The 20,512-nt window shown below is 38.0% G+C and overlaps 1 protein-coding gene across 3 annotated transcripts in view; it reads left to right on the top strand.

Annotated features, from left to right (window-relative positions):
- BIRC6 (baculoviral IAP repeat containing 6) overlaps positions 1-20,512 on the top strand; it is a 194,194-nt gene that overhangs the window by 151,175 nt on the left and 22,507 nt on the right. For all 3 annotated transcript variants that reach the window (XM_068415935.1, XM_068415930.1, XM_068415945.1), the window contains one exon: positions 17,153-17,363. In XM_068415935.1, coding sequence (XP_068272036.1) covers positions 17,153-17,363 — 211 coding nt within the window. The remainder of the gene's footprint in view (positions 1-17,152; positions 17,364-20,512) is intronic.

Here is a 20,512-nt window from a genome sequence, read left to right as displayed (position 1 = left end):
ATCTCTAGCACAGCACAATAAGAGGGATGGGGCAGTAGCTGCTTAAGCTGTCAGTGTTGGCAAAGAATTACTTGTTGGCGGGGGAGAAAGACAAAGGTTGTCAGGGTTAACATTTCTCAATTATAGAAAACTTGAGGAATTCATCCATGTTGGGTGGAAGCTGGTATTTACAAATAACTTCCTTCCTTATAGCTACAATGCATCTTCAGTATGAAGAGAAAATTTCATGCAAGATTTCTCACATTTCTCACAAATGAAGTGAATAATAAATGTTGATTTGAAAAGGCCTTGATTTATCGATAATATTTGATGATATTTGGAAAGATGGGGAGATATTTTACATTTTGTGTAAAATAACATTAGAGTCTGGGAGTACATTTTATACAAGTCAGTAATAAAACCATCTGTTTTGGGGAGAACATTACATGGTTACGTAATATTTGGGTTTGGACACTGGTATCCAAAAATGTCCTAAATTTAATTCTGTTACTTCCATCTAGGTGGAGCTTCCAAGCATTTAGTAAGACTTTGGCAACTCCTTAGTAACCGATTTATGTAGCATCCCAAGAGCAGAACAAATTCTGTTGATTAGAGGTCATTCTGTTCATTACTGCTGATGTTTGAGCATTTGTATTGCATGGGAGTAGGCCTTAGGCAATACAAATGTATGTCATGTTTTAAAGATATTCATACTTGAAGAGGGAATTGCCAGGCTATCTTGTAAAAACTCAGTGGTATAAATTCAACAATTTACGGTCTTGATCCTTAGATGATCATTATCCTGCTATGTGCTACTGCTATGAGTAATGTGGTACACCCATAACATCACATTTACAAAAGGGACAAGTACTCTTAACCAAAGTGTAAGTTTTCTTTTTCCTCATGTATTTTTATGGATGTATATAATTTTGATTTTCATGTACTCTAAGATCATTCTATATGCTATATTTTTTCATTAAAATAGCATGTTTTGAGTCAGATATTGTTTGCCATTACAGAGAGCAAATGCTCTGAAGAAGATTGCAAGTTAAAGCAGAACATACAGGAAGATTTGAAGGAGAAAATGGAAAGGAAAATGTAAAGAGCTGTCTAGACTTAATCTATTTAGGTTAAAATGCTGTGATGAAATCCAAAGGATCATTCATAACATTGGTTGTCCATGAAGACTGTTTTCCCTTGTAGATGTTCTGTATTATCCCTAAGATGCTGGAAACTACTTGAAATGTAGTAGCAGATGCCTTCTGTAGGTGATGCATTCTAGTTTTTTCTTTGACAACCTCCCTGAACTTCTCATTATGAGATCTGACACTTTCAGTTAAATTGCAGAACAACAGAGCAAATCTGTGTGTGTTAGGAGATGCAATAGTATGCACAAGTTAAGATGAACTGGTTCACTTAGCATAAGCGAGAAGTGAATATCCGCACTCCTTCCTTCTTCCTTAGTTTTTTTCTTCACCCCCCCCCCCCCCGAGAATTAAACACAGCTGCTGTTTTCTTTGTGGGAGCTGTTATCCTATTTTTTATGATATAGATTGATGTGTGATGCCCTTGAGTCAGCAATGATGGGCATGGCCAGTTTGAGCCAGGTTTCAAAAAGTATTTTTTTTTAATCTTCTGTTGGAAAAAAAAAAAAGAGGAAGAACTCAGATCCTTTGTCTGTAGCAACACAAGTTACTTTTAGATGTCTTACTATTCTCATCCACACCTCTTTCATGTGTTTCATTTCAGCATTGGCTTGATGATTTTGACACTTCAGCTATGTGTCTACACCTTGTTCTCCTTGTGATTGAGGAACTTCAATGCCTTTTGACTATTGTCTGGGTTTTTTCTTGATTTTGTAACGTAGTTACTGACCCAGAATATCCTTCGAAAACCCCAGAATTCTCTCATAGCTAGCTACAGAAATTCCTCTAGTTTGTTCGCACTTGTCAGTCTTCACTTACCAGAAATTTACTTGTTCCAGTCTCTCACACTTGCTTTAAAATAGTTCTGTGTTAAGAAATTAATTAAACAGACACAGAGTAGTACCAGTTCTTCTGGCACACCAGCTTCTCTTAGCACTGGTCACGCTCAACCACTGCTTTATTGTCTGTGAATGTGGTCAGAATGCACACCGGTATTTTGTCAAGAAAAAGTGGTAAGTTTGACAGCTGAGTAACAGTTTAGGAAAAACTGAGCCAAATCTGCCTTTGGAGGATGTCGAGTGACATGTCACATACTGGTTTTGAGGGAACTATTTCAATCACTCTCTTGATGAACTGAAGCAACTCAGAAGTTGGTGGCTGATGAATGTTCCAGAGTTAGAGGTGAGGGTTTCAGCCCCAGCTGTCCATAGTGACCTTCTGGATATGGTGGAAGGGAATGATGGAAAAAAGGCGAAAGGCTTTTTTCTCCTTGTCAGTCTCTAGTGTCACATGGGACATCAAGCAATTTTCACTTTTCTCTTCTTCAGTGGTGTCAAAAAGAATCTCTTGTATGGGTACTGTACATTTAAAAAGCAGTTAGTAATTTTTAAAATGCTTCAGCTGTGATTCAGTGCTGTTCTCTGCAACTCAAGAGGTTTTTTTTTGTCAAAGACAGCAGGTATCTGGGACTATTTGTTCACATTGGTTTGAGTGCAGGCTGTATGCTTCTGGAGGTGTGTTAGGGCTTTCAAGTATCAGGTTTTTGAGCTGTCATGTTCATAAATTTTTCATGTTAGAGGAGTCCATTAAGTGAATATTGGGTCCTTACTGGGCAAGAGTAGTGAGAACTGATCCTAGTCCAGGAGGGTGGCTCTCAGAGAACAACAGTACTAAAACAAGTTTCTCTTTCTCCAAATCCCTGAAAGCATCTTACCTTGTAAGAAAGAACAAATCTTGTCCATATGAGTTTCCAGATGACTGATCTTAAAAAAACAAAATGAACAAACCTAGAAGATACCACCATCCCATCACCTTTTGCCACATTTCTTTCCTCTGATTTGTCATTTTTAGTTGTAAATACTTTTGGAATAAGAGGATGAAATTATTATCTCATGAAATCTCTTATTTTCTATTGCAAAAGAATATGAATATATGCTTATTATATTTTCAAAACATCTAAAGTAGCAGACTATTTCCTAGCAGATAGTGCTTTTGGAGTAGAACTTTAGTAACAGAATTTTTTTAAAATGTCAAAACAAATTATCCATTTGAGTGGTTAATATTATAAAAGATTTCTGAAAGAACAAATTGTAGATTTGTACTTCTAGCTCTACTGTGTTCCAGAAATTTATTGTAATTTATAGGGAGTAATTATGAAATACGTATTGAAACATCATGGCATTGAGATCTTTGAGAATTAAAAAACTAGTTGTTACGAGGAACAAAGCAGCTTAGATTTGGTTTGTAATTGGGTCCTGGATTGCATGGCAGATAAAAGACTTAGTCCTTTAAAGACTGAAGTTTACTTACTTGACAGAGCTAATGGAAATATTTTTTTCAACAAATCATTATTTAGCAAAGATCACTGAGAGACTGTAACTTCTGCTTCAGTCTTTATCTGTTTCTGAGTGCACTGCACATTGTTTTATATGGCTTTTAAACATAAATCCATTAACTGGAGAGCTCTTCATTGATTTACACAGCTGGTGGTGGATTTTGCAGCTGTATGTACAGAGCATACATCAGACGAGCTTGCAACCTCTGCCCTCACTCCCTTGATCACAGTGAATTAAAGTGTGTGTTAGATTTTCCAGAAGGAAGGGAGTTTTGTGGGAAAGATAGTCAAGAAATTATCAAGTGACAAATAGGAAGGGTAAAGGCTAGATTTCAATGGGGCTTCTCGCATCTCACCTTGTTCTTCCTTCTCCTGCTTCTCACCTAGGTATTCTTTGTCATGCTGCCTAAATAATACAGAGTATTTTTCAGAAAAACAGTACTCTAGAATCAAGGAGTGGGGTGGGTTTTTTCTTCTGTTTGTTTGTTTCAATGAGCCTTAAATCACAGAAATTTTTCCAATGATGACTAAGCCACTGAAGGTGCTTTACAGGACAATCCTGAAAACTAAGTAAACAAAGTTTCTTTCTCAGCTGGAGACCACTATGAAGTTCTGGACCTCTGTGGTTACAGGATAGTATGACTGTCTTGAAAGCACGAGCAACAGATTGCTTATGTATCTTGCATCTGCCTGTAATTTTTTTACTATTCCCCTTTGGATGCACTTAGACATCACTCTTCTGATACTAATGTGAGATATACTTTTTTGATAGACCTTGATGCCTTGCACTCCACTGTGTAATATGTTTTATATAAAGGGAAACTAGACGGTGGTGTTTGCCTTTCCGCCTCCCACAGATGGGTTATCTTTTTTTAATAAGTTTTCAGGAGAAAAGCAGTTAGATGCTGATCCTTGATAGAAGGATGTGTAGAAGCTGACAAATGATACATCAGATGTAGCTGGTGTTCATTTAATTCCTGAAGTTAGTTTCTGTGTATTTATTTTGAATTATTCCCTTGAGAAATAAAAGGTAGGGGCTGTTGTCTTCAAAAGTGTTTGTTTTTGGCCATAAGTGTTCCATGAAATTCTCTCTGCCAATAGACTGTCACCATCTTGTGATAGCTGTTTAATTTACAGAAAACAGCACAGGACACTGACATGACTGTTCAAGGCACAAGGAAGTAAATCTTGTTTGGAGCGGAAGGAGCCTATCCTTAAGCTTTCCTGGTCCATTTATCTCATTGCTAAGGCCCATGAGCGTTTTATCCAGGAGTTCCTTTTTTCCCTTCATTATTTGGAAGCCAACACTGGTAGCTATATCACTGCTTGTAGACGAGATTGGGAGTCTGTAAGTACTAGACTTGTTTTCCCTCTGAGGGTAGTTGGTAAAGACATTCAGCAGGCCCTTTAAAATTTGAGATACCACATTGCATCTTTCAAAATATCCAGAGTAAATATTACCGGGCCTCCCATTTTTTTCTTAGTTTACTTTAGTGAAACAGTACATCTCAAATGGTTTCGTTTAGACTTGGTAATCCTGGTTGGGAATATGAGTGCTGGGTGTCTGGAATAGATTGCTGTGCAGCACCGCATGCTACAGACATTCACAGATTTTACTGGAGGCATTAAAAATTAATTTTTAAATGATGCCTCTCATGGCTAACACACTCAGTCCTTTTTGAGAAGATAATATGACAGCAGAGGAGAATGTGACACCATACTAGTTGTCCTACGGTTCCATATTATATCACAGAAATGTACCATCTGCTTCTTTCCTTTTTTTTTTTTTAACTCTCATGCCTTCCTGGTCCTTGTTGCTAAAGATACACTAACCACTTAAGGGGCACAAATATTTGATTGGTACACACAAGAGACTTCTGAAAGGACTGTAACACGCTTTCAATTTTTTTGTCTTTTTCCATATTAGTGGCTTTGTCAATTAGTGGCAGCACAATTGGATAAACTGCTAAAAATTTCTTGACCAAACAAACTAGGAATCCATTTCTTTCTGTTCATGTACAGAGCACATTGCCAGGGTTAGTTGAGATGTTTTTACTTTGCCTTTCCTAAGAGTGAGCTCACTGTACTTTCAGGGAAGAATTTCATCAGCTGAGGCATGTAGCTCAGCATGCATTTGAAGAGGAACTTACTGGAACATTGAGGTGAGGGCTGGCTTTCGTTTTCAGCAGTTGAAAGTCTCATTTGTTTGGTCAAGTGATAGGGCTTCATTATTCTGTGCAGTAACAGTCTCACTTGTCTTTTATTTCTTTTGTGTTCTTGTTTTCTCTCCTGTTTTTGAAAATAAAATATTGTAAGTGGATCTGGCATTTCCCATACTCTTATGCAGACACTCCCCATTCATAGTATTTCCTTTCTTACTATTCTCTGAAGATATTCATAGTATTGAGTACAGGTCAAAGGAAACAGATCTCTGTGGCTGAAGGAGTTAGTCTAGATGAAGAGTTAATCTATGGTAGATTATTCCAACACACAAACTCTAGCATTTTTTAACAGTATTTATATCTTCTTGGCCTCTCTAGAGTACAACTTCAAGATAGTACCACTCATTAACAAAAGAGTATTTTCTTTTCTTTTGAGTTAGTCTTTATTGTTATACTGTAACATAATGGAGGATGATCCATTTTAATAAGTGATGCAGGAACTTGTGTGAGGTTGCACAGAAGATGCAGATTCTCCTATTCCCCAAGCCTGGGGCACAGAGATGATTCTCCCCATCATATGTGGTGTTCAGTGAAACTGGTTGATAAATTTACCACAGAGCTATTTGCACTCTAAGGCAATTTCAGTGTGCAGTGAGTGCAAGGGGTTACGTTTCATATAACTTAGACTCAGGGAAGCTCTTAGGCTTGAATTTTTCTCCTCAGCCTGCACTTTGCGCGTTTACCAAAAGCCCATCTTGGTATTTAAACAACCAAATATTCTCTAGAAAATACACTGAAGTGATAAAGGTTCTGGTTTGCATATGCACAGGGGCTCTGCTGTCTTGGCGAAGCGAAATAATTAGATATTTAAGGCAGAATGAGATTCCTAAGTAGACTCCTTTCTGTCCCCTGAGGACATGATCTTGTAGGTGTGCTCACACATATGGAAAATTTGCCATAAAGCACGGGAACTGCACGTCCTTTCATTCTAGTAACGATGTTGGTGTCCTCTGCTGACAGAACAGAAGACCCAAGTCTTGGCCTTTTTCCATCTGCTGAAGTAATGGTTTAAAAACACCCCACAACTTCATTATCTAATTTTGAATTTCCACATCGATTTTTGCAGCATGTGCAATGAAATGGCAGGTTTCCATCTTATTTTCAATTCCCATCTTATTCTAAAATACTAGTGACCGTGTAATGGGCTGGAAGGGGTAATGCTCAGACTGAGGACCATTTCAAGGTGGCTGCTTGCCCACTCCTCTGCCAAAAATAGTGAAATCACTATTCCCTCCTCCAGTGCAGGGATGATGAAAGCCAGATAAACTTCCTTAAAAATGCTGCTTTGTGTTCTGAAAGCAGTGATACCTTTCTTTTAATCTCTGTGGAGTGCCTGCACTTGAGACACTTAACATGAGGTGGTAAGCAAGCTGGCACCTAATTTGTTTTGGTTTTATTTTTACTGTTTCAAGAAGGGTTTTGTCTGAAGAATATTTAAATCTTGTAATTTTTTTCTCTACAGAAAATATTTTTCTTATTTTCTTGGCTAAGTGGAAGATTAATTTGACACTTCTAGCTTACCTTTAATATTGGATTTATTTCATTACATCTGCCTCAAATAGAAATTATTGGTCCTTTTTATCTTACTAAATGCCATAGTAAAGAGTTGTATTAATAATGAAGTGTTTTTTCATCCCCTGACCAGGCAAAAAACTTTATGCTCATGCAGTCTCTGAATGGCTTTCTTTATAGATACCATTCTTAATACCTTTTTAAATATCTTTCTTTTGTCTATGCCTTTCTTTATATCATTATGTATTTATTGGCTAATATAGAGTAGTTCTGTAGCTTTACATTGATGCTTCCTTACACTTGTTTTACAGATTTGGATACGGACATGATTTGGTTATAGCTTTATGCTTGAATTGTGTTTCTTCATATTTTGTTCGTTCTAAAGAACTGATGTTGGGTAAAACCAGCGATCTTTCAGAGGAGAGATTCTTAAACACTGCAGTGGAGTTGGCTCCTGTGGTAGTATGGACTTCCTCTGCAGTACTCTGCTCACGTCCTTTCTAATCTGATGCCTACTGGGCCATTTTTCATACAGACAAGCAAAGCCAATGAATATAGAGTTTTGCATTTTTAGTTTTCGTTAATTGTTCTTACTTGGTGATGTATTCCCCACCTCCCATGTTAGATGGCTCTGTAGTCTCCAAGAAGCATCCCTTCATTACCTGACCACCTCTTCAAAATTGTTTGGAGCACTATTTAATGGCAGAGTGTGATCTCTCTAATGCATTACGTTATCAGGGACTACAGTGTGGCATGGAAATAGTCGTATCTCCAAAACTGGGGACCATGCGTAGTTTTAGTAGTCGCTTACACTTCAAAAGCTCAGTTTGTGTTTTGTGCCTTTTATATCATTTGGGTTTCTTTTTTCTGTCCTTTCGAAATACAGGAAATTCTATCTCTTTACTCGACCGTACACACCGGCCTAATGCAGTAATGCCTCATACTTTTTCTGGCAAAGTTTTTTTTCTGGATTAATGGATACATTTGTGACAAGTTTTTAAGTGTTGCTTGACTTTACTTGTAAACAAAAGGTTCCTGAAAATGCTTAACTTCACCAAAATCAAATATTCTTTAAAAATAAGCAAACCAGAAGTAGCTAAGAGCAATGGTCTGCTCCCTTGAGCCACACTACTACCCTAACTCCAGATGACTGACCAACTAACTTGAGCAATGCATGTTGCTTCTATAATTGAACACAGTTTTCCTTTTATATTGCATTTAAACTGTTATTTTTTTCCAAGTTTCCTAGAAGACACTTGTAAGAATAGCAATGCCAAGACTAAGGTTGTTAGCCCATTACTTTGTCACCAATAGTGGACAAAAACCGATGCCTGTGGGAGAATATAGGGGTGGGGCTGACATACAGATGCTGCCCTGGTGCTGCTAGTATGTGGCCAAGGGTGCTGTCTCCTCATTTAATAGCCCTTGATGGCCTGTTCTTGCATGAATTTAGCTAATTACTTTTGAACCTGTAACAATATTTACTCCCTAGCATTTACTGCTAAGCTTTTCCAAAGCTTAACAGTGATGTGTGCTGTAGCTATGTTCTTTTACAAGTGGCACTATTTCTTCTAATGGTGCACTTATTCCTTTGAATGTATTGATCAGTCCAATTCTATTCACTTTTTTACCACTCATAATTAAAAAAAAACCACCTTTATGATACACTTCATTAGTCCCTGAGGTGGCAAAGTCTTAGTTGATTTCATTTTTAGATAGTACAGCAGCTCATTTCGTACCTTGGGTTGTTTGGTGGCCATTCTCTCGTCCTTTTTCCAGTTCTGTCCTGTCCCTTTGAGAAAGGGGAAGAATGCACATGGTATTGAAGTGATACTAATGATTGTGCAGTCTCATTAAGTAATTTCTAATTTCCCTTCATCTTTTCTAACATGTGATCTGATTTTTTTTTTTTGACTGCTAACAGGCTCAGTGCTGACATTAGAAGAGCAAAATTTTAAGGCTGTATCTGAACAATAATAATAATCAACAACTTGGAGCCTGACACTGTACACTTTGAATTCAGAGGCCCACTCTTCCTGCATTGTTTTACTGCTCTGACACAGGGTTTGTAAGTCCTGACCTGTAAGGGGCTTAACCCCTCCTTCTCCTGCTTCATTACACAAGGGGACTGATCTTTTCTGATGCCATTTTTTCTGATACTCAAAATGGTACTGTGAGAATGTTTGTGTTATTCCTATAAAGAAAAATGAAGAAAAAGTCGAGCTAATTAAATGATTACAAGATGACAATCTTTAAAAAGCTTTTGTTTTATTTTTACCCAAAGGCTAATGTTTTCTTAAAGAGATCTGATTTTGAAATACTCTGTAGGCAATCTTTTTTTTTCTATCAAAACAGAGCAGAACACAGGGTGTTAATTAGGCCTATTATAAAAGAGGCTTGCCCTGGGTTGATTCTGAAACAGAAAATCAAGAGGCAGCAGAGCATGACGTATTTGGAACTGACACTATTGCCCGCAGCAGGGACTGCATTCATAGATCGTATGTTTGCAAAGATGCGGTAAAGGGGGGCTGAGGAACGGCTCCAGTTTTAAAATATTTAGCAAAAGGATGTGTGGCCCTATTGGGAAGACAGCGGGTCTCTCTCATGCTTGGCAGTGTCTGTGGCCACAAGGAGGCTGTGTCTGAAGGTTTTAATTAAAAATACAAAATGAGTGTTTCCTTTGTGTGGCTTTTTGCAATAGCGGTGTTTGTAGCTACTGAGAGTCCTTAATATGATAATGAGATCATGAAGTCTTTAATTTAATCATGGCTGTGGGTTTTAGGTTTGTGAATAACATACTGAGGCATCAAAAATATGTCCTCAGTAATTACTAAGCATGTTTTAGAAATGGTATAAAATTGACAGAACTTTAAGACCTATTTTTAAATTATTCGGAGGTAAAAAAAGGTAAAACAAACTAAAAAAGAAAAATGTAGTGGTAGGTGGGTGTGGTACTGCAGTCGTGATCCTAACGTTGGACTTAAACTTCTTAGTAAGTAGCATGGTAAGGAGAATGTCTTATTTTACTTTTAGCTTCTTGAATTGATGAGACTAATGTCCTTTAAACTTTATTACTATAAAAGAAAAAATAAATGTCTTGGAATACAAAGGTATTTTCGTGGGTTTTTTGCAGGGGAAGTTTGGATACACTGTAGTAAATTTTGAGCATTTGTGCATGATGTGAACAGAACATTTTCATAATACAGCTGCTCCACATAACTGTCAGTGGGTTTTTTTTCACATTACTTAAAACAGAGGCAGGATTAGATGGCTACTTCTGGATGAATATTTAACAAAATACAATCATTCATCTTTCCAGGAAGATAAAAGTCTTATTGAAATAAGAGAAAAATAGATCCAAAACGAAATAAGAAATGAGACTTGAAGGCGTCTCTTAGGTCACTGGAAACTCTACTCCATGCAAGAAGGAGGCCTCTTGGAATGGAAGATAAGAGCGTAATTGTAAAATCAGAATTCAACTTCATCTTTGATTGTAGAGATCAATTTGTTCATTTCGAGTTCTAACCTGTTTTTTTCCCTCTTCTTATCTGTTAAATATAAGCCACACTTGTAGCCATTTGTGAGAATTTTTTTGGTTTAAAGTTACATTTCCTGGTTTTAGATGTGCGTTCTCTCCAGAATGCCTTTTTCTTTTCAGTTATTTCCTTTTAGTTGTCCATACATGACCATCTCTCTCATGTTTGCAGTGGTAGATCTCTTTGAGACAACAAATAAAAGGGCTGTAATTTGGAAAGAGTTTCCAGTGGTGCCTTCTGCTGTGGCTGCCAGCACACCCTTCTTTCCTTCAACAAAGCAGAAAGTCATGTATATTGGTCAGAAGTAAAAAGAAATTGCACATAAGAAAAAATAGTCATACTTTGGTGGGCCTCTAAAATAACTGATATTCAAGAAGTCCTTAAATGATGTGAGTTTAGTAAATGAGAAATTATGTACAGTAGATAGATTGAGAGCATATACAGAGAGCTCTTCTCGTAGCACAGAAGCAAGGAGGGTATGCATCTGGCAATGTGATATGTGTAAAACTGGTAAAGGTGTTTGGGTTTTTCCCTCAAGTGTCTGTTTTGTTTTATTTTACATCAAGTTCGTAGACTCCTTTAGGGTAGGAATTCCTAGTTTGGTCACAGGGAGCATCGCAGTGGGAAGGCCTTCACATTAGATGCAAGTAAAGCAGAACTTTTCATCATTTTCTTACAAATTATTCTTCTCTATTTGTTTCTTTAATCTGCTTGAAAATGCGAAGATCTTTGGATATAATGGATATGCTATATTAATAGTTTCCTTTATTTTAAAGTAAATGTGCATATTCTTTGTGATATGTTTTAAATATCCTTTGCAATGGAAATAAGTTTTATAATCTTATTCATAGCTAGGTAAGTTGTAGTGAGGATGTTAAATGAATTGCAAAAAAAGTTTATTGCTGTTCAGTGCTGTCTATTTAATGGGCCATTAAGCCTAGCTATTCTTTGTTTGAATATTGTATAATATTAAAAGAAAGCAAAGGAGTATTAGACTCAGTTGGGCCATTATCTTGTTACAGATATATATGCAATTTAAGGTGATACCTTGATACTATGAAACTAGCTCCCTCATACACTTTTTCATTATATTAAAGTTGTAATTGCATATGGGTAGTCTTAGGTCTTTGTAAGAAATAGATCTTTGTTGGTGATGAATAAATAGGTGTGTGGAAAGCAATTGAAATGTTTTGAAATCACACACACAATCTTTGAATGTTAATCAGTTGTTAAGACTTCTTAAAATAACTTCAGAGAGACTCCTCTTCCCTCCACCACCACCCCAAATCAGACTGCTTGTTATTAGCCTATAAGGGAGATCTGGTTTTATGAAATGTCTATTTTTTACCTCTTTAGCCTTCAGTGTCTTTCTAAATTGCAAATATTGTAGCAAGAGGCTAACTGAATTGTGGTGATTCCAGGTAAACTTGACCTTTATCACCCAAAGGAATGGGAGGGAGGGATAAGACCTTATCCCACTAAACCATGAGATGTTTTCCAGATGTTTGCCATCCCTACCTATCTTAGTAAATGGCAGTGACCTTGCTGAGATTGCTGCTTTTCATAAATGCAACAGAATAAATTTAGACCTGAGACACTTTTAATGTGAATTGTGAGTATATATGCATGCTGCCTGTTGTCTAGAAAGGCTACAGTGAACTTCGTTGCTAAGTACCAAGGTCAGTGAGACATTGACCTCTTTTTTGGACATACCCACTCATCCTTTTAGAACTCGTAATTCTTGCAATTAATAGAACAAAGGTGGTAATAAGGATGGTGCTGTTACCATCCTTTAAATCAGCTGCCTGTGGTAGCACTGGGATCCCAACCTTCAAGAGCACTGCTGTCATCGTCTTGGTGCCCACACTGTGGTGGTGTTGCCCTGCTGCTCTCTGTCACCTCCCGGCCCCTCTCCCTTACCCCCAGGCTGTCACAGCTGTTTTACAGGTCTCCTGCAGCTGGCTGCTCACGCTCCAGGTTCAGCAGCAGGTTTTAGCTTGTGCTCTGCTTCATGCTCCACAGTTTGAACTGGTTAACTACTGGTATAGCCAAAAGGTGAGACCTTGATGTGTATTTACTGAATACAAGTTGAGAAGCACATGGGAAGCTCGCAGGGGAAGCAGACTGGGTCAGGCGGTGCAAAAGCCACGCTCCAGGCACTGGTTTTGGAGCCTCCTCTGAGACAACATTGTTGTCACCAGGCGACCCTGTCCTGCTGGCCCTGTTTAAGGCAGACAAGGAAGCAGGATAAAAACTGAGTGCACATCCCTGCTTGAGTCTAGTAATAAAATAATTTAATCTTTCCCTTTTTTTGGTGTAAGTATGTGGCATATAGTAGTCATTTGAAGAACTGCTCAGGAAACCTAGCAAAAGTTCAGGCAGGCTCTGTCGGGCAGGTTCTGTTTGAGAGTCAGCAAAGGGGGAGCTTCTGAACTGGTCCCTGGTACGGGGGATTGAACCTTCCTCAGCAATTCACTGCCCCACAGAATTGGGGAGCACCGACAGCACAAAAATGGACAGATGTGAAAGACCCCAAAGCATGTGTGTGTGCCTGCCTCACAGCCAGGACGGGCCAGGCACACTCAGTGCGGGAGTCAGAGAGCACCAAACTGAGCTGTTTGAAAAATATATTTGTCATTATATACAAGTATTATATATATTTTATATATATACGTATATTATATATACATTTTCGACTTTGGGATAACGGAGAATCCTGGATAATATATCCATCTGTCATTTTTACAAAGCCAAGAATTTTAATCTTCCGTTTTCGTTTTCTTAAGAATGCTGTATATTTGCAGTTTGGTGAGCTTATGTGCATGCCCATAGAAATCAAATGTTGTTAATGCCTTCTTACACAACTGGAGTACTGATATAAAAAAATTCTGACAGATTTAAGATGTACTAATGATACTCAAATTATAGCTCTCCTATAAGTAAAAGTATTTGTTTCTATTTTGTGATGTGTTGGATTTTCCTTCCCTCAGAAGAAGCTACCGTATTTAATTCGAACAAAATGTTACGCTACACCTGCATTGCCCAATTCAGTCAGGCAGAAAAAAGTTGGGTATGTTCCTAAGGAACAGCATACTTCGAAGGAAACGATGGATTACTTTTAACACTTGTTCTTCATTTAAGTTTATATTTGCTTAAAATCCAAATTGCTGGCATCTTAGTTGGTAAGATACCTGCATGTGAGGATTATAGTCCAATTCCATTGCTTCTATTTCATGGAAATAGGATTTGTTAATTTGCATATTTGTATTTTACATTTTTATTTGTGTTTTTAGTATTTTAAGTCAATTCCTTTAAAGGACTTTGTTACAGGATCTAAATATTTTTTTTACAAAGCTGTATCATTTATATTTCTGAACTACTCTCCTCAAATATATACATAACGATATCTAAAGGGAAGACATCTATCATAAATCCTAACTAACTAAATATGCTGCAAACACTAAAAGCAGTGAAGATGATGATGGAGTCTGAGTGGTACAACCTGAACGTTGAGGTTGTAGTTTGAACGCTGCTGGACTTGCTAAGGCTCTGTCAGTCCAGAAAGGTGCTGTTAGGACATCTGTAAATTCAGCCGGCCACACCAGGAGGAGATGGACAGGTCAGCGAACAGTAGATCTGGGCCAGGAAGGTATTTTACAAAGGAGTGTCTTGTAGTCCTAGTGGCTTAAACATAGTGTCTTAAAAATTGAGCATTATCCAATTTGGAGCATCTAATTCCATGTAAATATAGAGATTTAAAAAAACACTCAAGTCTTCTTAACCTATTTCAGAAAGCAGAGCTGTATCTGCAGAAAACACATACTGTAGTCGGTCTGGCATTCTCTTTCAATTGAAAGCAAAGTAGGCACAAAAAGTAGATGAACTGCCAAATAAAAGTAATAAGCAGTAATTTGCCAATTTTGAGTTCTTTACAGCAAGTTTTTCTGATGCTTTTCCAGATATTCAGTCTTGATAAACATTTTTAGGATTTAGATTGGGGATGAGGGGGATTTCTGGCAGTTTGGACAAACACACTTGCATGGGTCATAATCCTTAGTAAATATAATAAAGGCCTTGGATAAAAATAGCATAAGACACATAATGGTATCTAGACATTGAGTTTAGAAGAGTCTAGCATTAAGGTAAAAGAAATTGGTAGCTGTTCCCTAAAAGATTGTTTAAATTTAAACCGAGTGAAGGCATTTCATTTGTTTCACATGAGAACAATTGCAAAGCAGTGCAAGTGAGTTGAATTGGCTAAAACCAGCAATTCTCTCCTGTCTTTCTGGAAAACATTCCCATTTTAAAGTTATGTCAGTTCAGTTTCCCTCATGGCAGTAATTTTGAATTTAACTATCCATTTAGCAAAAGAGAGGGCAAGCAAGCATTGAAGGATTTGAATTTATATATTCTGGCCTCATGAAAAATTCATGGTTAAAATAAATAAATAAAAGCTTTCCAGAAGGTAAATGCTGTGGTTATCTAAGAGGTCCTATCTCTCCTTCACTCACTGTCTTCATAATAAACAGGTACTGATTAAACTGAGGAGCTGCTTGATCTTTAGCACTACAGGTGGGAAGTGGTTTCTGGAGAGGGCTACACTACGGGGTTTTATGGTCTCCCTTTCTCCCTTTCTTTTGCTGCCCCCCTGTCCCTCTCACAACCCTGTTTTTCTCTTTCCTATTTTCTTTTTTCTTTTTTTTTTTTTAAATTCACACATCGTCGGATCTATTCGTGTTTATTTTAAGGCCATTTTACTACACATTGTGGGGATTTTTCTGTGGGCAATCATTGTTCACTAAAGACTGGAGGCTGAACATAAGGAATGGATATATATAACATATAAAAATATATAAAATATAAGAATTGACAGATAATTGAAACTGGTTTTCTTAATGCCAATGTTTACATTCAATAGATTTTTTTTTTTTTTTAAAAAATATATGGAATATTTTGTCACAGGATAGTTTTAGGGCCATGATACCAGGCCTGACAGATCAATGCTTTGTTTCGGGAAATTTTCTTCCTGTTCCACACAACAGAACTTGACCCAGTTAAGAGTTTGTGCCATTGTAATAATTTCAAAATACGAATAGCAAGCTGTTGATCAAAGAACACTTAGTAGAGATAAATCCAGTTTTAAACCTGGATAAACTTGTTGACTTTTGCTTGGCTGTTTATACTGTCCCATTGTGCTGTATTTAGAGCAAAGGGTTTGGTGAGGCGAGATGAAGTTTGTGATCTGCTTTAGCTTGGAGGGTGAGATGTGCTAAATGAAGCATTAAAGAGTTGTTCTATGTTTTGTTCTGTCCTAATGTGAGTTGTCAGGGCCTTTTTGTTGTTTTTTTTTTTTTCTGGAAAAAGCATAAACTTATTTTATCATAAACTCAGTCATTTGTAAATACTTCGAACTAGAGCAATTTTTTTTTCTGCAGTTAGGTTAAAAATAGCACATCCTAGGGACAGAGGAAGCAGCTGTGTTATATCTGCATATTGCTACATTTTCAGGATTTCTATTAATGATACAAAGCCAGTTGAAATGACATCCCTTACACATTTGTCCAAGCAAGTGGAAAAGAGAAATAAACAATGTGGTACTAGAGAATCCATTAGAATTGTGTGTCTCCGCCTGTCTTTCCTAGTCAGAGGAGCTGATATCTGTATTCTACCCACAGTTACTTCTATATTACATATACATCACACTAAGCAATACTAAGACAGTGAGGTTTGCCTACCTAATATATATTCCTATTAATCTTTGCTGTTTTGTGGTTCTTATGTATGCAGATAAAATGTGCATCTTCTTCAGAGTCTTTGCATGCTCTGAAGAATGCATAATGGTTTTTAAAATGATACTTTCTCCGTGAAAAGAAGCAAAGGTAGACTGCTTAGTAGAATACTTCATTTATTTCACGATCATAAATATTCCTGCAATAATGCAGACAAATTTTCCCAAAGGAGAAGGTAACTATAAATAAAGTGGGTGATATGAAAGTCTGTCTTTATTAATGCTTATGCTATTAGAACCAGCAAATGCTACCCTGCTACACCATAAGTTACATTTTTTCCTCCATAGATATTTGTTTGCGATTACTGTCAGCCTAAACTTGAGCCAGGATTGTATATTAAGCTACTAGAAATGAATATAGCGTGTGGTAATCCTGTTCCATACCTTGCTAACACTTTTGTCCTCTTGTGTCTTTTGCTAACCTTTGTTTCCCAGATATCTTATACAATTTTTTTCTGGACGAGTCCATTAAAACACAAATTATAAATGGCTATTACAAAATACTGTATTTTATCATTAAATGTCAGTAATATTTTAATAATTATTAAAATCTAACTTTTCTATTTAAAAATCTGCACTAAAAGTGGAGGGGTCTTCAATTTTAGTAATTTTTGTAAACTGTTTTTCTCTCTTAGTTTTGGATATGGCCCGACACGTTCCCCTTTACCGAGCCCTGCTAGAATTACTCCGTGCAATTGCATCCTGCACATCAATGGTGCCGTTACTGCTTCCTCTGTCGGGAGAAAATAGTGAAGAGGAGGAAGAACAGTTGGAGTCACAAGCTTCTGTTGGCACTTTGTTGGCTAAAATGAAGACCTGTGTAGATACCTATACCAACCGACTGAGGTAATCACTTTCGTCATCCCTAACCTTCATTTAAACTGTATTTTCTACTTGCATACTATGAATGTAGAAGTGAAAGAAGATTCAGTTCTGTATATTTATCTGAATGGGTGCTGCACTCCAGAGTGAGAACATACTATCTGTTTGATCTGGATTTATGTTCATGTGTATATATTCTGTTTTACTGCATTATTTACAAGGAATGGTTTTTTGTATGACACCAAGAAGCTGGTAGTTTTGCATACTCTTGTCACTTCATTGGTAACTGCCTACTGATCAGAAAGAGGATTGCTGCTCAAGAATCTCGGAGCTTCAGATCTGTCTTAAATTTCTTCCCCTCTTCAATGAGGTGAATCTTTATTTTGCAGAACTGTGCATTTCCTGCTGCCAGTCTGAAGGCAGCAGCATTTCTTGGGAGCTGTTGAAGAAGCCCATTCTGTAAAGAACAGGACTGGGGAGGGCCAAACCGAAGGGTAGTTTTTACAAGAAACGTCCCAACTACCTTCTATATGCTTCTGTGCTGCTTTACCCACTGAGTAAGGACCAGGTGCCTCAATGCATTTTCCATCGGAGGTTAACCAGTTAGGAGAGAAGCCTTTGGCTTCTGTCAGGGAGAAGTAGTTTCAGGAGGCAAAAGACTTGGGAGTTGTTATTTGTGGTGAGAACCCTAACTTTGTAGAGATGGTTGAAAATTTTTGACTAGTGGTATCTGTTGGTGCTACATATGAAAAGTACGTTTCTGTAAGTTGGTGATTTTATGGCAGCTAGTTTGTCCATTAGCACCGGCATCAGAGGTAAGCTGGTATGCTGAAGATGATGTGAAATTACAAACGAATGCCCTGGAGCCATCTGTGCCAGACTTCAGGGTCTTCCAGCCTCCTCTGAGAAACTGTGTGACAGTTCTTGCGAGCACTCGCAGTCCGGCAGAGCCGTTAGCAAACAAATGGAAAAGTATCTGAATGTCCCATCTCAGCTGTGATGCCATCAGGCTGTGTAAGCGTCACAGTATAATGCTGTAGGAGCTTGTTCTGCACACCTTCCAGAGCTGAGCTGACTTTTTAAGGAAACACATACAAACCATGAATGACCATTTCTTTCAGTAACCATAAACCAGCCCCTAGGTAACTGCCTTTGTAAAACGGTTATAAAGGCAATAATAAGCACAGATTCTCTTCCAGGGAATGTGTGAGCCCCGTCTAATTGTTAGCTGCTTTTCTTCCTTGATGATTTTGGTGTAGTCCACAGTTACAAGACAGTTTTGCCTTGTCAAACCTGGTATTATTGTCCTATTATCCCCCTGGCTGGTTGGGCCATAGATGTTGGAGAAGAATACAATGTAGACCGGCAGTCTTTTTCCCATTCTACTCTGTAATAACCAGTACCTGTACTGCGAAATCAGTTTTCCCTCTAAATATTCCCCTTTCACAAAGAAAAACTGAACGTTCTGGATAAATACAATGCAGCTTTGTATTATTTTAACAGCCAAAACTACTTACTTTTACCTTCCTGGTGTTTCTTTTGCCTCTTCTGACTGTTCCAAATCACAGAATCACAGAATGTTAGGGATTGGAAGGGACCTCGAAAGATCATCTAGTCCAATCCCCCTGCCAGAGGAGGATTACCTAGATCATATCACACAGAAACGCGTCCAGGTGGGTTTTGAATGTCTCCAGAGAAGGAGACTCCACAACCTCTCTGGGCAGCCTGTTCCAGTGTTCAGTTACCCTCACTGTAAAGAAGCTTTTCCTCATATTTATGTGGAACCTCCTGTGTTCCAGCTTGCACCCGTTGCACCTCTCTTGACCTACTAATCACACCCCTTCTAATACACCCCAGGATGCCATTGGTCGTCTTGGTCACAAGGGCACATTGCTGGCTCATGGTCATCCTGCTGTCCACTAGGACCCCCAGGTCCCTTTCCCCTCCGCTGCTCTCCAACAGGTCTGTCCCCAACTTACACTCATACATGGGGTCAAATAATCTTCTTGGAGCACTTCTGAGTGATTCACACGGTGTTGCTTTATGGTTGCTTTTATAATCAATTTTTGCTCTGCAAAACTATGGCTTCTCGCCTTCAGAAATGCTGCTATCACTGAGATCTGACTGTCAACTTCTGTGAAATGTTGCACTTCTGTTTCGGCTCACGGGGCAGGATGCAAGTCTGAGGGGGCCTGGTTTTTAGTCATTTGACCGATTAAGTCGGTGCTGCATGTGGTTGCTGTTTGAAGGGACAGTCGCCAGACTAGCACTCACAGAAGGAGGGAGCCCTAGCGTGCCTCCCAATACCTCCTGCCTCTGGGAGGTGCTGTAGCTGGTACAGATCTCACAGCCAACTTTCCATCTCTGTTTCTGTGTGTCTTCAACCATTCTAGTTTCCAGAACTGAGGATTTGGGGGTTTTTCATGGCTGAATCATCTTTTTTTCTGCCCTTAGGGAGTTGGAAAAGCAAATGGTGCAATACAGATTTTCATTTCTTTCTTTTAATAATATTACTGCTTCCAGCAATTAGTTGTTTCTTGATTCTGTTCACTTGCTTCCAATTTAAAGATGGCTTGTTAGGAAATAATACCCATCCTTCCCTGCAGAATTTAATGCTGTCACTAAGCATATGCTGAAACATCATGAAAAGAAGGTAAATACAATGTCAGGAAAAGGTGTGTGTAGAATGTTCTTCCTCTCACTATAAACTGAGAATAGTCACCAACTGATACCTGAGAGATTTTTCTGAGCAGGAATCCCATTATTGGGAACTCTTTCTAGGAACTCCTGATGGACTGGACTTTACCCATTAATTTCTCTGATCCTTCTTGACTGAGAATGCTAGTCTTACGTATCAAGCATGTAATGTACCTGTGGTGGGATTTTTTGCTGACTTAATGCAAAAGAAATAGAATTAGAATTAGGAAGAACAAATAACAGTTCTTTATGGTGGATACCCATCTAAAAATGTCAGCTTGTGCTTGCTGGCAATACTATGTACATCACAGTATATGTAATCTTCTTAAAATAGAAAAGAAAATCTATTTGGCTTCTGTGTAATCCATTTCCAGTATAGACCTATGTAGAAAATTCTCCGCCACAATCACTTTTTTTTTGCTAATCTGGTCATCTGTTAGCCTCAGATTTAATGGGCATGGAAACCTGTATCTTCT

The sequence above is a fragment of the Nyctibius grandis genome, chromosome 1 (genome assembly GCF_013368605.1).
Source record: "Nyctibius grandis isolate bNycGra1 chromosome 1, bNycGra1.pri, whole genome shotgun sequence".
NCBI classification, from domain to species: Eukaryota; Metazoa; Chordata; class Aves; order Nyctibiiformes; family Nyctibiidae; genus Nyctibius; species Nyctibius grandis.
This window is presented reverse-complemented; position numbering and strand designations above follow the sequence as displayed.